Genomic DNA, 23185 nt, shown 5'->3' on the forward strand with positions numbered 1-23185 from the left:
AAGTTGGTTTGGGAAGTTCTCCCCCACCCACCATATTCTCCACATATGGCACCATCAGATTACTATCTTTTTCGTTCACTGCAACACCATCTTTATGGGAAAACGTATGCAAATGTGCAAGGTGTTAAAGAGGACATCGACATGTTTTTCGCTTCAAAGCCAAGTGATTTCTTTAATCAGGGCATTAACAACCTGATTGTCAGATGGAAAAGCATCATCAATGAGAATGGAGACTATTTCATTTAACAAATTTTGTGTTTTGATATACAAGTTGTTTGGGGTTTTTCATTTAAAAAAGCAACATTAATTTCTTGACAACCTAATATAAGAGTATATTTATAATATATGATTTCAGATTGAAAAAAAGTTGAGAAATGGGGGGGAATCCACACATTTCTATGAACACATACAGTCATTAAAATAAAATGGATAAAAGATTGAAGAAACTATGTATTAACGACATCAGTAGTTATAGTTTTTTGTGTAAAATATATCAAACTGAAATCAATTTTAAAATTTTGTATTTGATTTCTTAAGCCCTTACTTCTTATGCTTTTAAATACAACACTTTATGATCTAGTGTAAAAATTACTTACACTTGTAATACAATGTATGATGCTTATTTAAAATGACAAATAAAAAATCAATCATGAATTAAAGGAAGCCATGAAATATGTATAAACTCAAAAGTTTTAAAGATTGTACGTGAATGTTTTTTTTTCAAGTAAATTATATTACATTTCAAATAATTTCATAAAAAAAACTATTTTTTTTGCAGGCCTCAATAAATCCTGGGTGCCAGGTCTCCATGACAACTAACATATCATCATGGCATCTAGTATTTTCTTCCATTTTATTTATGCATAGGGCTGTGCTAAAAAGAACTCAAATCTAGAACAAATCTTGGAAGTCCGGAACTATTTTGGTGTTCTTCGAGTCCTAAATTGAACTTTGTTTCTATGATTTTAATGGCAAATTCAACACTTCATGCTTTTTCAAGAATGAAGTACTGCAGTTGCATAACATGTTACTAATTTCACTCATTCCAACCAATCAGTGCACGTGTTTAGACTCGAACAGGACCAAAGGCAATTAATCCAGGCAATACTATCAAGTATTTGTTGATATCATGTGATCATTAGCATGCACTTGTTGCTGTGAAAGTAAATAAATATACATAGCCCCCCATTACCTGGTACAAACAGTAGTGAAGTTAGGTTAGGTATACCTGATTTCTGAGGTTTTGGGTTAGTTCCTAGATTGTAAAATATTTGTTGAGGCCTGTCTTGGGGGCTTATAATTGATTTCTCTTATTTATTCTAATATTACAAATTTCCATTTGTTTGTTTATATTCAGTTTTTTTAGCACTTTTTATTGCTCAATTGCACTGCATGTGGTTTACATTAAAAACAATGATTATATTCATTTATCATGAGTTTTAATAAGAAATTACAAGAATGGCAACTTGCTTTGCCTAAATATATCTCCTTGTGTTATTACCATGTTCAATTCAAAGACATCTTTGGTTTGATTACATTGTAGCTTACTACAGAGTTCAATATAATTGGGAAATTTCACAGATATTAGGACTGTAAAAATATGTTTACCTCATAATTTGATACAAATCACATTACATAAATTTGTTAGTAGAGCAAATAAAAATGATCAATATGATCAATACTGTGCTTTTGAAAAAAATTGAAATTTATTTCTTACAGTGTAACTGTTGATCATCTGGAACATCAACTTTATAACAAAAAATATCAAAGGCACTGTCTTATATAATCATTCACATAAACTTCTTTGTCCATAAACACTGTCAAAATTGCAGATTGTTGTTTCAAGTAACAAGACAGAGTGTAAAAACTAGAATTACACCCAGTTGAAACATCTAGAAAAAGAAAACTACACCCCCCTCCACTTGCAACACACAAAGACCTTCCTGAGTTACAAAATTAACAGTGTGAGAAAAGCACTGCACATGGGGTGAGACTTCTGCCGGTTTTACTGCATTGCAAACATTATTTCCATTATCAGTTGTAATAGCTGGATTGTTAGATATTTTCCAATCCAAATAAGATACAGCATCTTTCAGTACATCCTCCATGTGCTCAGCCATAAGCCACTCATTTAACTCTCTTGTTTATGGAGCAGAATTTTTTATCTCCCAGTTTTTATTTATAAGATGCCCAGTACCAGCAACATCTTGAAGCTCATCTACCACTGACAATGGCAACAGAAGAAGCACCTTTCAGTTCAATATCAAGCTTGTCATTTTCCTCTTTGTATAGGTCTGGAATTACTACAATACTGAAGTCTTGGAAAGAATCTCATATCTTTGTTCCAAAACCTTAAGCAGAGTCCTAAGGCCAAGACTATCCACCACTGAAAATGGTCTCATGTCTTTAACCAGAAAGATTCTAATAACTCTTGTTATCTCTATTTCTCTTTGACTTTGTGTTTAATTTCATTTTAAATACTTCTGGGAGTTTCAGTTGAGGAGCACTGTGACCTTTATTTCTCACAGAAAAAGAAACTTGTGAGAGTTTATCTTTAATTTCTTGAAACAAAAAAAAATATGTTTTCTCACCTCACAAATTTTACATATTGTTTTCAAACAACCAGTTTTCCTTACTCTGTTTTGATTCAAAACTTCAAACCTAAAATATTTCCCAACAGCTGATCTGTAAGATGGAGATGTGTCCTCTATTTTATGCTTTGATGAGTCAGTCATTGTTAACACAGCAAATGGTAGTTTTTTTTTTACTATTTATTGAATGATTTGATATGCAATACTCATGAGAAATTAGTAACCCAATTAACAGAACTTACAAGCTGCATTGCTAAAAATAACAATCTATATAACAGTTATACAGAACATACTGTCATGCATGCCCTGGAATGCAAGATTAAATTTGTAATTTATATATTTAAAGCATTTGTTTTTCTAAAACTTAACAGGACATTCATAAAAAGAAGAAATTAATTAAACTGCAAAACAATCAAACTGCAGCCAATGAACTGAGATGAATCATATTCTTAGCCTTAAAGGATATGCAACCTAGCATTGTTTTTTTATCAGAGTTATGATCTAAAAATGTGATGTGTGAAAAATATGACAATAGTTAGACCTGACCAACAGATTTACTTCAATACTGCATAATTGCAAGAGCAAAAACTGAATATGCCTTTGTACAGCATAAAAAAAATGTTTGGAATAATTTCCCATTTTAAAAAACAACTGTAAATAAAAAAAGAAAGAGAGAGAGAGATTATCACAACATTTTTTATTAGATTTTCAACTTCTGCTGTTAGACTATAGAGGTATTGTAATAAAATTCCACAATGGCATCGAGGTAAAATAAAGTAAGTCCAGGCAAAGGATATAGGGATCAGTTATTAATGACCCAATTACTGCCCTGTTACAAATGTTTATTGATAACTTAAATTTTTTACTTTTAACTTGTATTATTGTATTTATTTTGATTTGCATTATATTTATTAAGTCATTGTGTATTTTTGTCATTAAATACATTTTTATATCAGTTTGCTGTAAGCAAATTTTGTTCAAATATCTGTTTTAAGAATTGACTAAGTCAGAGTATAAGGTAAGTTAAATATTAAAACACAAAACATCACTGATGAATTAACTTAGGAAGAAGATTGCTTCAATTTTCAACAATATAATTTCTGCAAATAAAACTATTTATACAGTCATTTATCTATTTTTTGTCTAAATCTTTCCCAGTATTTTGTATTGCTGGATCAGTGCTAGCTTACCACATCACATACAAAATTTTCTTCTGGAAAACATTAGTAATATTTTGATTTTGTAATCTCAATTTATAGTACATAGTGGCTTGTGATTTATGAGTTTATATTTGTAGGGTCGAGGAAAAGATGGATATGAGAGAAACAAACTAGTCTCATGTCAGTTGAGCTTCTCAATAGAGAACAGTTTCACCTACATTCCAGATGGTAGAGAATTTTGTAAAGATGCTACTTCTCCTAGCCACAGCATCTGTAACCATGTCTGAAAACAGGTAAGACATACTTTCTGCCTCAGAGATTGTGAAAAGAGTTCAGTACTTCTCAGCCTGCTTCAGAATGTCAGGATGCCAAACAAGAACAAAAATGACTTAACAGTAAATTTCTTGCTTAAAGAGAAAATAACACTGAAATATGCTGAAAAATACAGGGAAAAGAAGGTTTTTTTAGTAGCTAATGTGAATCTGGCTGCAATCAAACCATGTAAGGTGTAAGGATAACCTTCCAGAAAATAGACAACACAGACTGTTTTTGGGACAAGGAAACAGTAGATCAAGGTTTCTTCCAAGAGTGTTACAATGTTAATAAAAGAACAAGTGGCAGTAAATTGTGCAATTTTACAACAGGAATAAAAAAATTTAACTCCGATATTTAACTGCAAGTCTTTTCTTTTACAAGTGTCATTAAGATCAGTCCAAAGAACACTAATTTACATATTGTTTACCACCAATAACAAGGTAATGTGAAAAGGAAATTTATAGTTATGTATGTTCAATTAGTTATTTCAAGGTCAATGTATATTTGGATCAAACTGCAATGAATACAGACATCAGAAATAACAATACTGTAATATAAGTCTGCCAAAATACTGACATTTTCAATATAAAAAAATGTGAGTATCGACTATAGATAAAAAAAAACTTTGGCACACAAAGTACTATAATTTTAATCAGCTTTGGTCTACCATTCACACCTGTAAAACAGAAATTTACAATACAAAATATAGCAGTTCAGTGAAAATATTTAACATGAAAAGTTTACAATATATTTCAATGCAAATAACTGTTGTACAACTGACAAAACCAAATATATCCTAGCAGTAAAAATTATACTTCAAGTGACAGTACTTATTGAGAATAATTTATTGAAAAAAATTGTATTCACAAAATAATATACTAAGAAAAAATCTAAACTATTAATAAACTTGCCTTTGCTGTTACTATAAGTTTGTTTTGAGTCATATCTATTGGACTTGTCTTCAGTCTTTGGTAAAGTAAACAGGTCTTGGAAAAATGAAAATACTGAATCATCCAACTTCCCTTTTTTGACATCTTTGATGCCAGCTGTTGATTCCTTTTTTGTATTATGTCTCCTAAATGGTCTAGCTCTTGAATATCTGATGGTTTCTTGGGATCTGGATTTGTTTCTATCAAAGTGGAAGTATTCTGAAGAGATCCAGCTGAAATTACTACTGTTTTTGGACTCGAATCTTCTCGTGATTCTGCTGACATCTTTACCACTCTCATTAAATATGCTACTGCTGGGTGGACTTCTTTTTCGCCTTCTCTTAGATGTGGAATCTTCTTGAGAATCCCTTCTTCTTATTATTGGCATCTGATATCTATCTCTTTCTTCTCTACCATGATTATCAACCATGCTATAATGCCTGACTGAGCTCTCCAAGAAGAAGTTTTGATTTTGATTTTTTGGAGACCAACTCCTTTGATCATGTTCCCTTCTTTCACTACTACTGTTTTTCCTTTCCTTCTCCTTGGAAGATGAAACTTGACCCTGTATAGTATCTTTCAATCTTCTGTCTCTTTCATAATGCTGAATATCATTCATGGAGGTATCCTTTTTGTATTTACACTTTCTGTTTCTTGTACTAATTCTTTTACTTTCTTCTGTAGGTTCTGCTTCTTTCTGGTTGAGAAATGAAAGATTGTGTTTTCTTTTTTCAGATAACCTATGATGTTTATGGCACACATATGATGGGTTACGGTAGCTTTCATTGAAGGCAGTTTTCTCAACTAAAGAAGACTCTAAACCTGCATGCTTAGACTCCCTTTCTGATTCTCTGAAACTAGATTTGAATCCAAATCCTCTTCTAGCACTATGGTAACTATCTATTCTAGTTCCACTGCTGTCATTTCTTTTCTTAGCATTACTAGAACAACTTGAAGAAGACTTAGATTTCACTTCTTGAGCCTCTGAACTTGATGTATGTCTGGATTCTTTAGACATACTTGCAGGCTTAGAATCTGAAGTTTTTTTGCACTTGACTAATGTACATTTCAAGTCTCTAATACTTTCTCTTGACTTATGTGGGCAACTAGGTAATCTCCTCCTTTCAGATGGGAATGAAATTTCTTTACATTCAGAGTAATGTGGACCTTCTTCAATAACTTGCTTGATCCTAGACTTACATTTTGAAAAGATGCTATCAGTCGTAATGTACATTTGTTGTCTTCCATAAAACTTCTCTAGTTGTTTACACAAATCTTCTAATGCTTTTAGATATTTTGAATTCATTTCCTTTAGATTACCAACAGGAAATTTTCTTACATATTTTGGTATGTGTTTCTCCTACAGTGGTCAAAAGTGAACAGAGCAGTAAATTACTCTCATGACAAATGTAAAGTTTCACCATTTTTATTTAAAAATCACTCTAACAACAACAACAACATGAAATTGATATGCTAGAAACTGTAAAATGCAGGAAGTGTTGGTATGTGCAAGTTTACATCACAATCCAATTAAACTTAATGCTATATAAAATGCCCAAAATAAAATATTATTCAATATGCAGTAAGTGAAATTTTCATATACCCTTGCAACTGGAATATGTTATTTTTTGTAATGGAAACATAAAAAAAAAAATCAAAATAATGTTCCATTACAAATTTTGCTTTAATAATAAAAGATTAGCAAAAAAAACAACAAGCTTTTAACTTTAAATAAATGACTAGTAACTTCAAGAAATTATACTTATTTCTTCCCTCAAGTTTTCAGTAATACAACTTTGTTCAAGGGAACCTACTTTTAAGACTGTTATAGTAGTATGTCACTCCCAATGAAGTTTCGGGAGTTAGAAGTCATTGTTTTAATTCAATTATGTGTAAGCTATTCTAGCATATTCTTTGGTATTTTAAAAATAATACTGACAAGGAAAAAAGATTTGGAAACATTTTATACTTATTTCTGCCAATATTAATGGAATGTGGCCATTTGTCATACCACAGCTGATAGTCATGTATAAGTAGATAATTGTGCACTGGCTGAAAGTTTATTTGAGTGAGGTTGTAACACAAGAACTTATAATTTAGTAAGATTTCAATTGTACAAAATAAGCAAATAAACACCCATCCATAAAATTATACAAAATTAAACAAATTACACCACAAAAAAGTTATAGTACATTGTTTTTATTAAACAATAACAACATTCATTGATTCAAAAATGTTACCTGTGCACTTTACTTCTTTAATGAATTTATGTTTATGGCAATTTTTTATTAATTGCCAGGTTAAGAAGTTCTTTAGATTTAGGTAAATAATATTATCTTCTTTGTAAACTTGGGTGAACAGATCTGAAAGTGAGTAATAAACTTTCTAATATTTAAAACACTTGCATTGTAGTGATCGAAAAAGCTTAGCAAATGCTTTAACTATGAATATATATACTGCATTTTAGAGAAAGTAAAGGAAACATTTCATTACACAAAAGAAAAAAAAAGAATCAGCATGTTAAAACAAGTGAACACTTTTAATGTATAAAAAACTAAGAACACAATATTTTGTTATGTAATACTTACTGTATTTGCCAGAATGATTGAAGTTTATGTTAATATGACAGTTACCAGCTTCACCATATATAATAATGCCAAGAAATGACCACTCAGTAGGCCTCTTTTCCACTTTGTGACACAATTCTTATGTATAAGTAGTAGCTTAGGTATCTTTATATACACCTCAATTTACCTGAATAGCACCTTAAGTATTACACACATTGACAAGTTACATCAAAAATATAGATCACATTTACCATTAAAGCCATTCTGCAAATTCACATTTGGATGATTAAAGTACAGTAATTATAAACAACTTATATTTTACAATATTTCAATACCTAATATAAATTATACATTATTACAACGTTCACTTAACTAATGCAATGCGTGAATATTACTTAGTACATGTCAGATCTTCATAAAATCCTTACTCAGTATTAATGGCACGTGTCTATATTAGAAAACAGATATTATACCAAAACATAGTTGATAATAAAACACAAAAGGTAAAATTCTGACAAGGTCACGGTTTTAATTAACCATAAAGTTCATTACCAGAGCCAAATAAGATAAACATCATTCTGCTAAAATTCGTTAAAATACATACATTTCAAAGAGGGGTTATAAACTCATTCAGTCAACTGATACACAACACTGTGCAAAGACCATTTCATGCCTTATCTGTTCAAAAACTTTATACTCTAAAACATATACACATATTGAGGAAATCAAGCTAATAACACAGGTCTGTGAATTTAAAGTTCATAAAAGTTGTTTTGGTTTTAATAATGGATTTTCCGTAATTCAGCTACACAGATTTCGAAAATAATATTCATTTTTTTTCTATCACATAAGGATTTTTTACAAATTGGGAAGAAAAAACTTACTTAATGAAATTATTATTTTGTTTGAACATTTTTTATTATTAAGTTTGTTAATAAAACACAAACAAACTGAAGAAAAGAGAAGAACATTGATGTCAAACTATAATTCATCCTCATTTAACCAGATTTTTTGTGTGAAATCTATGTATTTTAGTCTCAAAACTGTGTTGTGGTCTTTCTTTAATGTACTGCATCTGGAGCATCTCGTTTCAATGACCAGCAGTATTCAGGCATCATGCTGATCTTCCACCTTTCCTGATACCACCTCTCCATTTACCTGATGTCTTAATGAAACCTTTCCAGATGTTTCAGGTTGAAAACAATCCCTATCCTCATTTTTATTGAAATCAGATTCAGAATGAGATGAAACTGTATCAATAGTCTCCAGTGGAGTAGGTACAGGTACATAAGGTCCATGAATAACAGGTCTTATAGCACATTGAAAGTTTGGATAAGAAATTTCCTTTTTATTTTAAGTGTTGTAGCCTTGCGTGTTACATGAGCAAAAATTGCAGTCATCTCCATGGTTTCTAGGCTCATGCCAGACCATTGGAATTCCACAAGGCAAAGACTTTGTCTTACCTTTAGTCCATTGTCTCAACTCTTCGACACAAATGATGTAAACTTTGTGCAGAGTCTATGATTTGTCTTGGTCCCCAAGTTATATTTCAAAATATGTGTAATATGCTTGTTTGATGAATTTTGAATTGTTATGCATTTGCTTCTTTACAACAAATTTATAACAGAGTTACCTTACTTAAACAACCTCTTGTTACCATAGCAATGAATAAATAATATTGAAAAGAAAAAAATAATATCAAAGTGCACGCACAAACAAATACTACCCAGAAATGACACATCACGCAGAGTGTTAACTGTTTATATACTAGCGGTGTGTTCCTCGTAGGTTCTAGGATGATCAATAAGACTCTTCCATTGTGATTGGTCTAGAGAAATCTACATCCAGTGGTTGTCAACATTTTAAGCATAACAAAATGTGACCTGATTTCAATGAAAATGATTTACTTATGTAAAAGTACATGACATTTTGTGAAAAATCTGTATGTGATGGAGAAAAATGGACATCATTTTCAGATTCAGTGTACAGTAATTACTGTGGAACACGTAAAAATTTCAAAACAATAAAATCATAGCAATTATTATGTTCAAACTTCAACCAAATAAGTAGGAGCACATAGTTCCAAATTATTACAAAATGCTAAAATGATATGTGACATTGTATAATAACAAAAAAGACTGAATGCTAGTTTATACTTTTAAGTCATTAATCAAGTGAAATGCACAAATCAATATTCATAGTTTAACTACTTTTAAAATAAGTTCTGATAGGGTGACAGCCATATGGTATAATCTTAATATGATATATAAATATTGTTATAGACAGTTTAGATATATGAATGAAATTTTTTGTAATTGATCGCTTGCCTGTGCACATAATAATCCCAACTACAAAAGTAATATATAGTAAAATAAAATACTTGCTGAACTACATATTTAAACAGATACACAAGAAAATAAAAAATGGTTGGCACACTATATGCACCCTTTACTCAACAATTCACAACTACGATAAACAAAACGAAACAAATTTTGATAATAATGGTTAATATACAATATCTATAACTACATGTTATAGCAAACAAAAATACATTACAAAATTGACAGTAAGTAAAATTAACAATTTAGTTTGCTTTTATCCTTAGCAATAGTTCTTTGTTCCATGCACATCAAGAACACAAATTGACAATGAATGAATCATATAGAGGTGACTCACTGACAGACCTAGTGTCATATTCTGCAAACTAATGATTAATTTTGAGCATTCTATTGTATTCTACTTGTGCCTGAAACAAATGTAAATCAACCCAACCACCACTATCAAAAATAAACACAACAATAATGTTACATGGCTATACTCATAAAGACAAGTTAACAGTCAAGGAATTTATTAACCATAAGCTTGTTTAAGAGCAAAAAAATAAATCTCTGTTTAAGCATAATAAAACGCATACTTATTTAATAGTAAAGAAAATATTTTCTATCCATAAAAAAATTCACTTTTATAAGAAAGAGCCTTTAACTTTCCCAACAATGAGGCCTGGAATCTACAAGTGCATGATCAGAAGTGAACCAGTGCTTCCACTGATTAGCTTTTCAAAGCTACACTAGACTGAAACCAGAGAAATAGCTATAGATAATCCTGTTAACTAAAAGAGAAAGTCAGAGCATTATTAAAAGTACTTTTAGTCTTATCTTCTGGATGGGTGCTTATAATATTTCATGCCTAAATTTATATACCTTGTTGCTCCTTTATTTTAGGGAAATAAATTATCTTTTTATTGGTTCAGCTTAAATGTGTTTAAAATGTTCAAGTATCTACAATATAAATTTTTCAGTGATCTTTGTTATCCTTTGAATTGTATAAATAGAAGTAGAGTTTTCTGCCTGTTAACTTTTGATTTTGAACAGAAAATTTTTGCCACTTTTACAAAAAGTATCAGTCACACTGTAAATGTGTACTAAATGCAAGACAACTGTGTGAAGCTCATGGTGTAATGCAGTTAGCTCTGAGCACCAACTAAATCTAGTTCACACTGAAACAGTTGTTGTTCAAGCAATTAATGATATAAATAGCAGCTCAATATTACTACACTTACCACATCCCAGCCAACCTTATGAACCCTGGTATTGATCGAAAGAACTCACTGGCACTGTATGTAGCAGATATAATGTCGTTAACATATTATTACAATCTTATTTACTTTCACTCATGAGTTCTTAAAATTGAATGAAGTAATTAAAATAAAATAAAAATCTCTGTTCACATTTATTAACCAATTATTAGTCAGACATAATCAGCTATATAAGTGATTACTGACCCAAACTTCCTCATTAGTTTTAAACAGATGTAGCTTATGAAGATACCCCAAATTAGTTTTTTTGTATTTGTTCAATATGTGCATAGCTTGGGTGTGCTTTAAACAATTAATAAGAAAAGATTGTCTCTGAAAAGTGTGTGGCTTTGTTTGCCTTCTGAATACAGTGACTATGTAAACATGCTATTTATTTATTGTCTTGAAATAATGAATTATAGCTAGTAATAAGTACTATTAACCTGTATGAAGCAGTTATATCAATTTGTTTTGTCTAAGAAGTTGCAAATTTCTGTTTCTATGGGACAATAAATATATTTTTAAATGACTTATTTATCAATTTTTTAACTGTAGAGTATAAACTGAAGTTTTTCATTCCAACAACTATTAACAAGACTGAGTAACCTCTATACATTACATGCACTTTAATAGCCCATTATTTTAAGATCACCAATATTGGCAGGCAACTGAAAAATAAAGTTTGGGTAAGTAAAGGTTCTTCTAAAAAGCCAATGAAGTGTCCAAACTTTTCCTAAGAGTAGTCAATGATAGAATCCATTTTCTGATGACACCAAATCTTGGTTATAGTCAAGATTAATCGCATTAAGATTTACAGTAAATATATTAAAACACATGTAAACACTAAATAAAAGTAATGCAAACAAAAGTACACATCACAAACAGGTCAAAAGCATTAAGTGCAACATCTAGTTTTGTTTCAGGAACAGCTAATGTCTCTTTTATATACTGAGTTGATGAATAGTAATGTTATACATAGCAAGTAATTTAGTCTTTACCACACTAGAATATTAATGTGGGCAAGTAAATGATAAGTGGTTAAAAAAAGGTTGCTTTGCAGGTAAGCCTGCCTATAATATTAAGAGAGGAAAAGTTTCATTGTTCTTGATAATGATGAAAGTGCCAAAGCCTCAAGAACTAGCCAAAGATGAAGCTATTAAATATGAATAACCTCTGTATTTCATAGTAACTTCACATAAACATATAGCTCAAAAGTGATGCATTAGATTAAGTATCTACAATATATTGTTCTGTTGATTTATGAAACATTTTGGGATAATAAATGCATTGTTTTACCTGTACTATATCTTGTGCTTAGTAATGACTTGTTAAGCATGTTTTTTCTTCAAACTTTTAAATTTAGGAAAGAACCAAGATAATTTTTTTCAAGCTAACAGTTAAATAAAGTAGAAAAGTAAGTTTTAATACAAAAAAAAATATTTGTTTTATTCTCAATATTCATGCAAAGCTACACAAAAGGTGTCTATGCTACTTCCCTAATTTTGAACAAGATAGATTACAGAGAAAGCAGTGGATCAATAACAACTACTACCAACTCTTGGGCTACTCTACTCAAATAGTAGGATTTGACCTTATAACATACCCATGGCCCCTAGGTGTTGAGCACTATTCTATGGAAAAGGAATACAAACACATGGATTCTGGGATTCACAATCGAGCTTGTTAACCACTAAGCTACATCAAATCCAATACATAAGTTAAAACTGTCTTCTTTGTGCAAATAGCTAAGAAGTTCACAAAGTTTCCTATGCTTAGTAGTGTTATCTTTTCATATTCATTATGTTATCATTTCTTGTTTGTTTAATATTCTGTTTCACTAACAAGCATTTTCACACTTCTTTTAAATTCCACAACTAGTTGTTACCATAAATACACAGTTCAAGCATGTATTTTATTTTTCAACCAGAAAATCCATCATAAAAACACAATACTTAAAATACTCAACAAAAACAGGTTTAATATACTGTATATATATGTATGTATGTATGTACATACAGACACATACATAAACACCTATTATGTACATGTATAATAAAATAAAGAATTGTTTGAAAAAGTACTGAAACAGTATATTTGTTTCAAATGGCTCTCTTTATTTCTTGAAACTAAATTTCTGTACAAGAATATTGTTAGTGTGACAACTTTTTTTCAGCAGAACTATTAATTAATTTTAGCACTTATGGAATACAGTTTCTGGCAAGCTATTTTTATATTGTTACATTATGCAAATATATTTAAGATATCAAGTTTTCCAAAATTGCTTAAAGAGCAAAAAGAAAAATGTCCACAAATTATTATATGTTTACATCGACATTTTTAACTTGAATGAGAAAAACAATAAAAGCAAATTTTCTGATTTTATTTGTTATGCTGTAGAAATAAATTATGCATCAAAAATGCAAAATACATCATGGCAAATGCTATGCATGTTGCAACAGATATTAGTACTACTAAAATTAAGTTTACTAAAATAAAGAAATAAAATGGTTAAGAATATATTAGACCTAACAAAAAAATACCAACTTTTATTACTAACAATTACAATTTTTTACATGAAATGGTGTGTTTGACTTTAAATACTTGGTATGAGAACAGAAGAGTGCAATGATAGTTTTCATGCGAGTATTGTTATTTAAAATAAAAAATGAAGGTGTTGAAAACTTGCAATGGGCCATCACTTTATCCAAATTCTCACACCTACTAGTATGTGCAAATAAAACAGTTAACAACTATCATAACTTAGTGACATATAGATCATTTTAAGCTCTTGAATTTCCTTTTTGTTTTCTACTTAAGTTTGTCTTTTGTCCAAACTTAATTATATAATATTAAATAATACACTCTGTCAATCCTTGAATTGCAATTTTCCATAGGATTTTAACTATATGTTAGTGAAATATTAAAAAATATGTAAAATATGAAAGCAACATTTACACACATTCTGATTTAAGCTGCAAGTTTCCAGAGCATTTTAAAAATACAAATGAAAACTTTCAGTTTTTAACAATGTTTTTATAAACTGTGTAAAAAATACATAAAGAACAAAATTTTCTTTTGTTCTATAAAGTTTTCTCTTTTGCCTTCTTTGATCAAGTACATCTATTCACAGTGATACTTAAAACATTTAATAAAATTTGATAGGTTAATGTCTTTTTACCAACTAACAATTTACAGAACAAGCAGGTACCACTGTGGTGTTTTCTATTACTCAATAACAAACATGCGACTCAGGTACCAATTTCTTTCTAAACCTTTAACTATGCTACATATCATACAAAATATTTTAACCCAGTTGCTTTAATCTCTTATATATATATATATATATATATACTTTACTTTTATTCTTAAAACTAAATTAGCTTACAGGAAGAAAAAGGAACATTTGAAAAGAATAAATGATTAAACCCAAAATACCTTTATCCTCTTCTGGTGCTACATGTATAAATTAGTAAATCATTGTTACATAAGGATAGGTCTCACTAGATTTAAGGTAGTTTTTTTTGTCAAATAAATAAAATTATTGTGAATGAACTGCATAATAATAAACTTTATACTAATATTGTGACCTTTTGAATAGCCCACAAAGAAAAATTTTTTGCTATTTTCCTAGCACATATCTGATTTCAGGTCCTTATAAAAAGAAATTATTTTTTTATTATGACAAAAAAAATCGCTTTAAAGAAATGCAACCTTAAAAGCTTTGCTGCTATGTGGCACCACACTTAGGAATATATCAACATTCATGATTATACATGAATAATATTGAAATTGAAAATTTATCAATCATTAAGTTATCATTGGTTGGTTTCACAAACCAATGATTAATCATGACTTTGACCACCACTGTAGTATAGTATTTTTTCAAGTCAATGAGATGTAAAGAAACAAAAGACAGAATTCTTTCAGAGTTTTTCCTCCTTGACCTACAGGTGTCAAACTATGCAATAACTTTCTTGAACACTTTTCTATTTTTACTGTCAGATTACAGCATTAATTAGATCAACAAAACAACAAATAGAAAGAAGACCAAATTGACCCTTCTACAACTCTGCAAGTTGCATCTGTATTTGTATATATACACTGAGTTTAATGTTAATTCTCCAGAAGGGCAAAGAACAATGAGGTCTGATACATTCATTTAACTCTCTCAACACGGACTTGGTCGATTTGACCAACCATATTACATCTTTGTACTCGTATAGTCTTTATAGATTTGATACTACTAACTTTTAATATAGTATGTATGTCTTAACAAAACTTGGCACTCCTTCAAAAAACATTCCAAGTCTTTCACATACAAAAAATTAAATTTTCTGTGAAGTATTTTAAATAAACTAAAAAATGATTTGTCCATGAATATATCAAGTATTTGTTTTGAATAGTCCATGTGCAAAAATCTCAGATTTATGTAATCTCTAAGACTTCCTAAATACATTTCAATTTGACCGACCTCATAACCAGCAAAAAAAAAACTAAATTACCTTTTTTCTTTTTAGAATGGCTTCAAATTGTAATATTAAACTACATTCATTTATCCTAAATAGCTTTAAACTCATAACAGCATACATCTATTTATAATTAAATTTTATTGTTTTATTGTTCTTTGAACCATGTCTAACTACTATTAGCACCATTATAAGTTGGAAATCATTTGAAGAATGTGGATCTCATGTTATGCTATCGAATTACATTATCTATGAGCTGCTAGTGTGCGTGTAGTGTGCGTGCCTCGTGAAACAATTTTATAATATTATTATTTATTTTACCTAATCTAACCTTAACTAACCTAAAGAGTTTCCTATTTTTACATTTAAGTTACTTTTATAATAATAAATAAAGAATAAACTGATTAAATGAACCTCAAACTAAATATAAAGTATAACAAATCAGGATATAAAATACTAAAAAATGCATCACACACCCTACTGAAACACCTCTGCACAGCATACAATCTCTCACTTAACTCCAGTTACTACCCCACAGCATGAAAATCTGTCACAATAACTGTCATTCCACAAAAAAGTACCAACCTAAGTGACCCCATGAACTACAGACCAATCAACCTACTAAACTGCCTAGGTAAACTACAGGAAAAAATTATCATAGCCAGACTCCTCCACCACTTAGAAACAAACAAACTATTAACAGACATACAGAACACCTGCAGAAAATGCAGACCCTTTAGTTAGACTGACTGAAGCTGTTTACCAAGGGTTCAATAACAATCACGTGACAGTAGCCACATTTCTAGATGTCCAGAAAGTGTTTGACAGTGTGTGGCATGACAGACTCTGCTACAAACTAATGCAGTATAATATTCTAAAAATCATTATTTCCTGGATCTCCAGCTTCCTTTCTAACAGGACAACCCACACCAAAATAAACAATGAAACATCCACGCCCTTTATACTAAGTTCAGGGGTCCCCCAAGGATTAGTCCTAAGCCTGCTCTTATATATATTATTTATAAACGACATAAATTTTCCCTCACTCACTATCACATACACTTCACATTAGGCTGACGACATTGCTCTTTGATGTACATCACGTGACCCCTGTCTAGCTTCACACTGAATACAATCACTTCTCAACCACATAACCACATGGTGTAACACCTGGGATGTCATACTCAACCCACTCAAGACACAAGCAATTATATTCAGGAAAATTCTTAAAAGAAACAAATAAAAAACACAAAACTGAATCTCTATAACACCCAGATCAAGTTCACTAACAACATTAAATTCCTTGGCATAACTTTTAACAATAAACTGGAATAAAATGAAACACACACCTAAACAACACACTCAAAATAGTCACGCAAAGAATAAATTACCTCAAAAAAATAGGGGGGTTTGCAAAAGGATGCGACCCCCAATCCCTCACATTAATCTACAAAATGTACTTAAGACCACTCTTAGAATACGGTAACCCAATAATTTTCAACACGCCACAACACTTATACACAAAATTAGAAACAACACAGTCCAAAGTAATCAGAATTGCCCATTGTTTACCTAACTACACCTCAGTATATTACCTAAACAAAATCAGCAAACTAAAAACAATAAAAAAGAGACTCATCGACTTAGCCACAACCTACTATAACAAAGCAGAAAACTGAAATAATCTCACAGCACAATGCCACAAACTTTCTTATATTCCAACACCCTGGCATAAACACACCTCACCCATACAAAGCTCGCACAACACTCACAGAAACAAACAAGCCACCTTGATATCTAGCATACTTGGTCGTTGACCCGGGCCATCCAACGGATCCACCTGATCAATGGCTCATCCATATAATGTTCTCTTCCTCTCATCTCTACACTACTCCCAGCATCTCCTGAGAGTAACTTCAACAGAAGGCACATTCCCATCTTCTTACCAACTATTGTTTAAATATACATATATCTCAGTGTATGTATGTGTGTATATATGTATACGTGTGGGTACATCTATGCACACATGAAATATAAATAAAAAATCACTACCTCGTTATATTACTTATTATGATTTGTAAAAATTGCCAACTCTTTTTTCTCTGTGTTTTAAATTCAAGATTTCCTACTTGTTTTAATCCTATCCTTTGTTAAGGGAGGGGGCATGCTGTGTCTGCATTCTCCATGCTCAATCTTTGCTTCGGTGAGCTAGTCGAGAACTTTGCAAATAATTGTGCAAAGTATGATCTTCAAAAAAAAATCTTCAGAGAAATACATTTCAATCTCCTCTCCTTCTTCCAGAAAACAAGAGGACAAAACACCCAAAATTACAAATAAAACAAACCACGAACGGGGAGAAGAGGAAGAATGATTTACTGACCACCCCTGATTTTAACCCTAAACACCTACCATGACAATGATGATGATATAAAATAATTGGGTTTCAAGATTATGGTTCATTGTGTGGTAATTCCAAACTGTTTGCTAACTTTCTCGAGACTTACTCAATCCACAGTCTCTAACAAGAGAATAGATGTCTCAGCTCTAAAAATAAAGCCTGCCTTGGTTGTTTCTGAAAGTAGAATCCAGGTGTGATATTCTGACAATTGAGGAGATGGTGCCAGCAGTCATCTATGAAATGGTGCATCCACAGAGTTAGGGAATGGAGGTGATGAGAAAAAGCTGTTACGAGTTAGCAGAACCCATGTGATGCTAATGCTAGTCCAAAGGTAAAAACCCTGAACCACAGTACCTGACCCTTATGCACAAAAAAATACCAATAGTAGTGTGACCCCACCATTATGTCAATGTGGAGATAGGATCAGACTATAACAAACTTGGACATCCACAATCCCAGTAAAAAATGACAACTCAGATTAAGGAAGGAATAACTTGTGAACCTTGGAGAATCTTAGCATTGACATAGATGAGAAAGATGATTACTGGACACCACTCTTCTGTCTTCTTAGGCCCCACAACCGATGAGAATAAATCCTCTGAAGAACTAGCACAACTCGCTACCCCAGACCAACCAAACTCTGATAGCCATAGAACTAAGTTCCAAATTCCAAGGGTTTGCGGAAGATGGATACCCTATAGATTGGATGGATAATGGTGGTGAAGATGTGAACTGAATGACTAATCCTGACACAAGAACCTGTTGTGCCTATGGATCAGCGGTTAAGGTTACCATACATCCAGACTTCCTTGGAACCCGAGCCCCCCCAAACCCCAAAGGCATAGAATAATCACCAATGCTTCTGGTAGCAGTCCACCCGAGCAGCAGAACCCTTGGATACAAAAATAATCTATTCTGGGTACGAACGTACCGAGGGGCTAATGTCAAAGGTTGTGACCCTCACATATAGGCAGAACTATGACACCCTGTAGGAGCCAATGAAAGTTGGGATGCCCAACAACAACAGGGATTAATGTAGAAGATGAATATCAAACCAATGTGCATGCTAAGAATGGTTCCAACTCATCATTAATGAAGTTGGTGATCCTGAGAGTCTTTCAACAAAGTTTAGTGTTAGGAAAACGACACACTGGATTTTAGAGTTGTAAGACTTACCATTTTCCCACCAGGGGACATTGATCTATTCAAATTAACTACAAACTCAGCCTCAGAACCCCTAATTTCAAGAAGCAGATGTATTAATTGAGAGTCAGATTATGCCTCCACCTGGTGGTGGTAGGCTAAATCATGTAATTCCAATAACCGTGGCAGATAAGGCATAACTATCCCTTCACATAACTGAGCAGTAAACCTCCCTGCATGAACCACAATGTCCGTGGATGGAGAGAAAACTAAATATTCGCTCCCAGACCTTTCAGCCATCAAGTAAGGTGCAGACTCAAAAGTAACTAGAGAAAGACCCAAAATATCACACTCTTGATGAACCAAGTGAAGAAAACGAATTAAGAGGCAGCTTATACTAAATTAGCCTCCTTTTTTATGTCTTTTAAAAACTGTTTTTAACTGTTGTTTGAAACAACATTTCATCAGGTAAGTTTGTTTTGTTATAGCAAATCAATATTGGATTATCTGCTGTGTCCACTATAAGGAATCAAACCCCAGATTCAAGCACAAATCGACTTGTCAACCAAATTTTTTTTTCTCTGAAAATCAACTAGGTAACATGGAGAATGCTCAAAGTATCTCTGAACGATTGTAGCACTGTGAAACCTGTGAGTGATGGTTTGTCAAGAAAAAGTGATAGCATTATCTGAATGAGGTGCTTATATACAGTACCAGGATAGAGGATGCGAGACAAATATCGCCAAGGGCAATTAAGTGGGATATAAAAGACTGGAGCAAGTGAGAAAAAATCAGACCAATGCTTAGATGGGCAAAGGAAGAAACCCTGGCAGTCGAGAAATAGTAAGTATGTTTTAGAAGTGAAGAGTTATATTACACACTTTCATAATAAAGACTACTTACTATTCACACATGTCCAAAATTAAGTAACAAGCATATGAAATTATCAAAATTTTCCAAACTGCACGTTTGTGTAGTGACGCAAGTACATAGTGTGGCTGCATACCTGTATATTTAGAAAGAACAAAATATAACAGTAACTATGTATGTTAATCATGTCCTTAGAATATGGCTACTTCACAGCTAGTCCATGTGGCCTGATTGGTGAAGATGGTAATATGTTCCAAGAAAATTTAAAATATTATCCCAAGTGAAGCAGCCAAGAAAATATTATTTTTATTGTAGCAACGTGGAAATAGCCTTCCTATAAAATGAAAACCACAATTATTTTTATCAGATTCAAGGGTAGCTTCACATATAAAAGGAGAAATTTCTGCCATTTTGTAACATGGACACCACAAAGAATATGTGAAGAATGTATTTACCAGGATGATGAGTTCTGGACAAATACTTTTCCAAAACATGACATATCTACATTCTGTATTCTCCCAGAAATTGTTGATTTACGAATACAGTGTTACATGGAAATAAGAGACCTATCATACATAAACAAAACTAAAAATAGCCTTAGGTTTATATGGTAGATTTAGATTACAAATTGGAACAGTATATCTGATAAATTGTGGTGTGTTAACACTTCAACTATACTTAGGTCAATTGGAAATTAACTCCTCTTTAGAATTTTTCTCTATGAACCGAAAGTATTAAAGAAATAGATTGTCATCAAGACTCCAATAATCAATAACCCTGAAAGCTAAAGAAGAAAACAATGGGACACCACTCAGTCCAGTAAGCCAAGAATGTAAACATTGTAATACATGCATTTTGCTTTATGAATTAGTTTGATGGAATACCCTTGCAGTTAGAAGATGGACAACTACAAGTCTTTTGCACAAAAATACTAATCCAAAATCAATAAGCTGTACTTATAAAAGTCATGTTTTATCACATTAATTTCACTTTCATTCTGCTTCATTATTTTGTAGCATTACTCAATGACAAAAGAGGCATCTCCAATATGTCAAGCAAGTGATCACCCCAAAAGAAAAGCTAGAGCTTCAGGAGTTGGTTAAGCTCCTGTATATTCCTGTGGTTCCTCACTTCAAAACTCAGAAACTGCTGATGACAGTATTCTGCAGAAGAAGTTTATAAAAGCCTATCTACTATGTCCAATGCCAACTGAGATATCATAACATACAGCTCACCTCAACGCCTAGTATGTTTTCATAAATACCAAAACAAAGAACAGTCTATATATAAAGGCCACTATCCACTGTGAAGGACTGACAGCCTAGACTATAGAAAAACCAAGGAACCAGTGAGAATCAGGAACTTTCCAAGATTATAAAATCTTTCAAACATGTTTCACTGCAAATTAAGTCGCACTCTTCATCTATCGAATTCCTGCTGCATTTACTAAATACAATTCGAGTTACAGCAATTTGCTGTTAAATAAAATTGTTAAGCTTTGTTTCATGGAGACTAAGTTTATACACACTCCAATTAGTTATATTACCTTTCTGTTCTTGAAGTTTTAACAATATAGTTGTCTTCTAAAATCAAATGGCTGAATAACAATCTCTCAAGCTTTTTTTAAAGCTTTTGAAAGGATGAAATAAAATATAAACATAAAATCTGCAGGCACTCATCATCCTGTTCATAGCAGTTCAGACAAGAAAAAATATTTTTATGTGGTGCAACTTACTAATACATCAAATACTCTCAATCTCTCAAGCTTTTTTGAAAGGATGTAATAAAATATAAACATAAAATCTGCAGGCACTCATCCTTTTGATAGCAGCTCAGACAATAAAATACAATATTTTTATGGGGTCTAACTAACTAATAAATCAAACACTCGTATTAACTCTCTAACTATAGACAGGTCAATTTGCGAATATCACGACATTTTAGAATTACATTCAAATTTTAATTAAACTACTTTATTATCATGGTATGTGAATAAACTTGGCATCAAAAATAGCTAAAAAAATCAAGTTTTAATTTTATATAAGTTTTCAGTTCTTAATTTTATAAGAAAATATTTTAAAAAATCCTCAATCTTTTCTAGTATGAGATTTGTGACATTTACTCTTTAAGTCTTCCCTCTTCTCCATTTACCAACTCTCCGAGAAGTACAGAATTTAACATAAATTACTCTTTATTATATATTTATTACACGGGCAAAGCATATTTTTTATAGCTTTCATTCTTATTTGTCTATGGAGCTATAAACTAGAAAAACAGATCCATTTGCAACACACACTTGTCACATCGTCTCTTTCAGAAATTTTTAATAGTTCTCTCTGAAATTTAGTACTATATTATTTACAACCAAAAGAAGCCAAAGTTTTAATCTATCAAATAACATATTATATCACATGGTTTTCATTCTCACAGGAAACACATCTACGAGCTTAACTCAATTTTTAACAGCTCTTATCACGCAGTCAGAAAGCCAAAAATATTATGATAGTTACAGGACATTATCTACTTTTTACATATTATTATCCCTATCGCCCCTGGTACCTATTAATGTGCATGACACAGGGATTTAGTGTCTTACATTTAAAATTTTATTAAACTACTTTTTGTTTATGTTATACCAATTAGAATAGTATAAAATTTTAGATAATAATCCATATTTTAATAGTATACAAGATTTAGGTTCTTAATTCTACAAGGCAATATTAAAAAAAATCCTGAATTTTCACTAGTGTGACCCACGTGACACATTTTCTCTTAGCATGTCATCTTTCCTATTTGATCCACCACCCCTCGAAAAAAAGTAAGAAATTAAACATAAAATACTCTCCACAAAATTGTTATTGATCAAACAAACTATAATTTTTATAGCCTTCAATTTTGTTTGTTTACAGAGCTATCAAAGAGAAAATCAGACCCTTCCTGCCACACCCACCTGTCACATTCTCTATTTCACAAAATCGTTGATAGTTCTCTCTCTTATGTTTCATTATATATTACCTATAACCAACAGAAAGTCAAGGTTTTCATCTATCAAATGACATATTGTATAATGTGTATTGTGAACAGAAGATCATCAATTTCCTTCATAGTGTAAGATTTGTTCCTGTGGAAAAGTTAACGACTAGCTTGGATGAATTTGTAACGTCTCTTATTG

The 23185-nt window shown here is 31.5% G+C and overlaps 1 protein-coding gene across 2 annotated transcripts in view; it reads right to left on the minus strand.

Annotated features, from left to right (window-relative positions):
• The window catches only part of LOC106463698, a 79483-nt gene that overhangs the window by 9922 nt on the left and 46376 nt on the right, over positions 1–23185 (minus strand). For both annotated transcript variants that reach the window (XM_013923759.2, XM_022391636.1), the window contains exon 7: positions 4978–6355. In XM_013923759.2, coding sequence (XP_013779213.1) covers positions 4978–6355 — 1378 coding nt within the window. The remainder of the gene's footprint in view (positions 1–4977; positions 6356–23185) is intronic.

The sequence above is a fragment of the Limulus polyphemus genome, unplaced genomic scaffold (genome assembly GCF_000517525.1).
Source record: "Limulus polyphemus unplaced genomic scaffold, Limulus_polyphemus-2.1.2 Scaffold55, whole genome shotgun sequence".
Taxonomy (NCBI): Eukaryota; Metazoa; Arthropoda; class Merostomata; order Xiphosura; family Limulidae; genus Limulus; species Limulus polyphemus.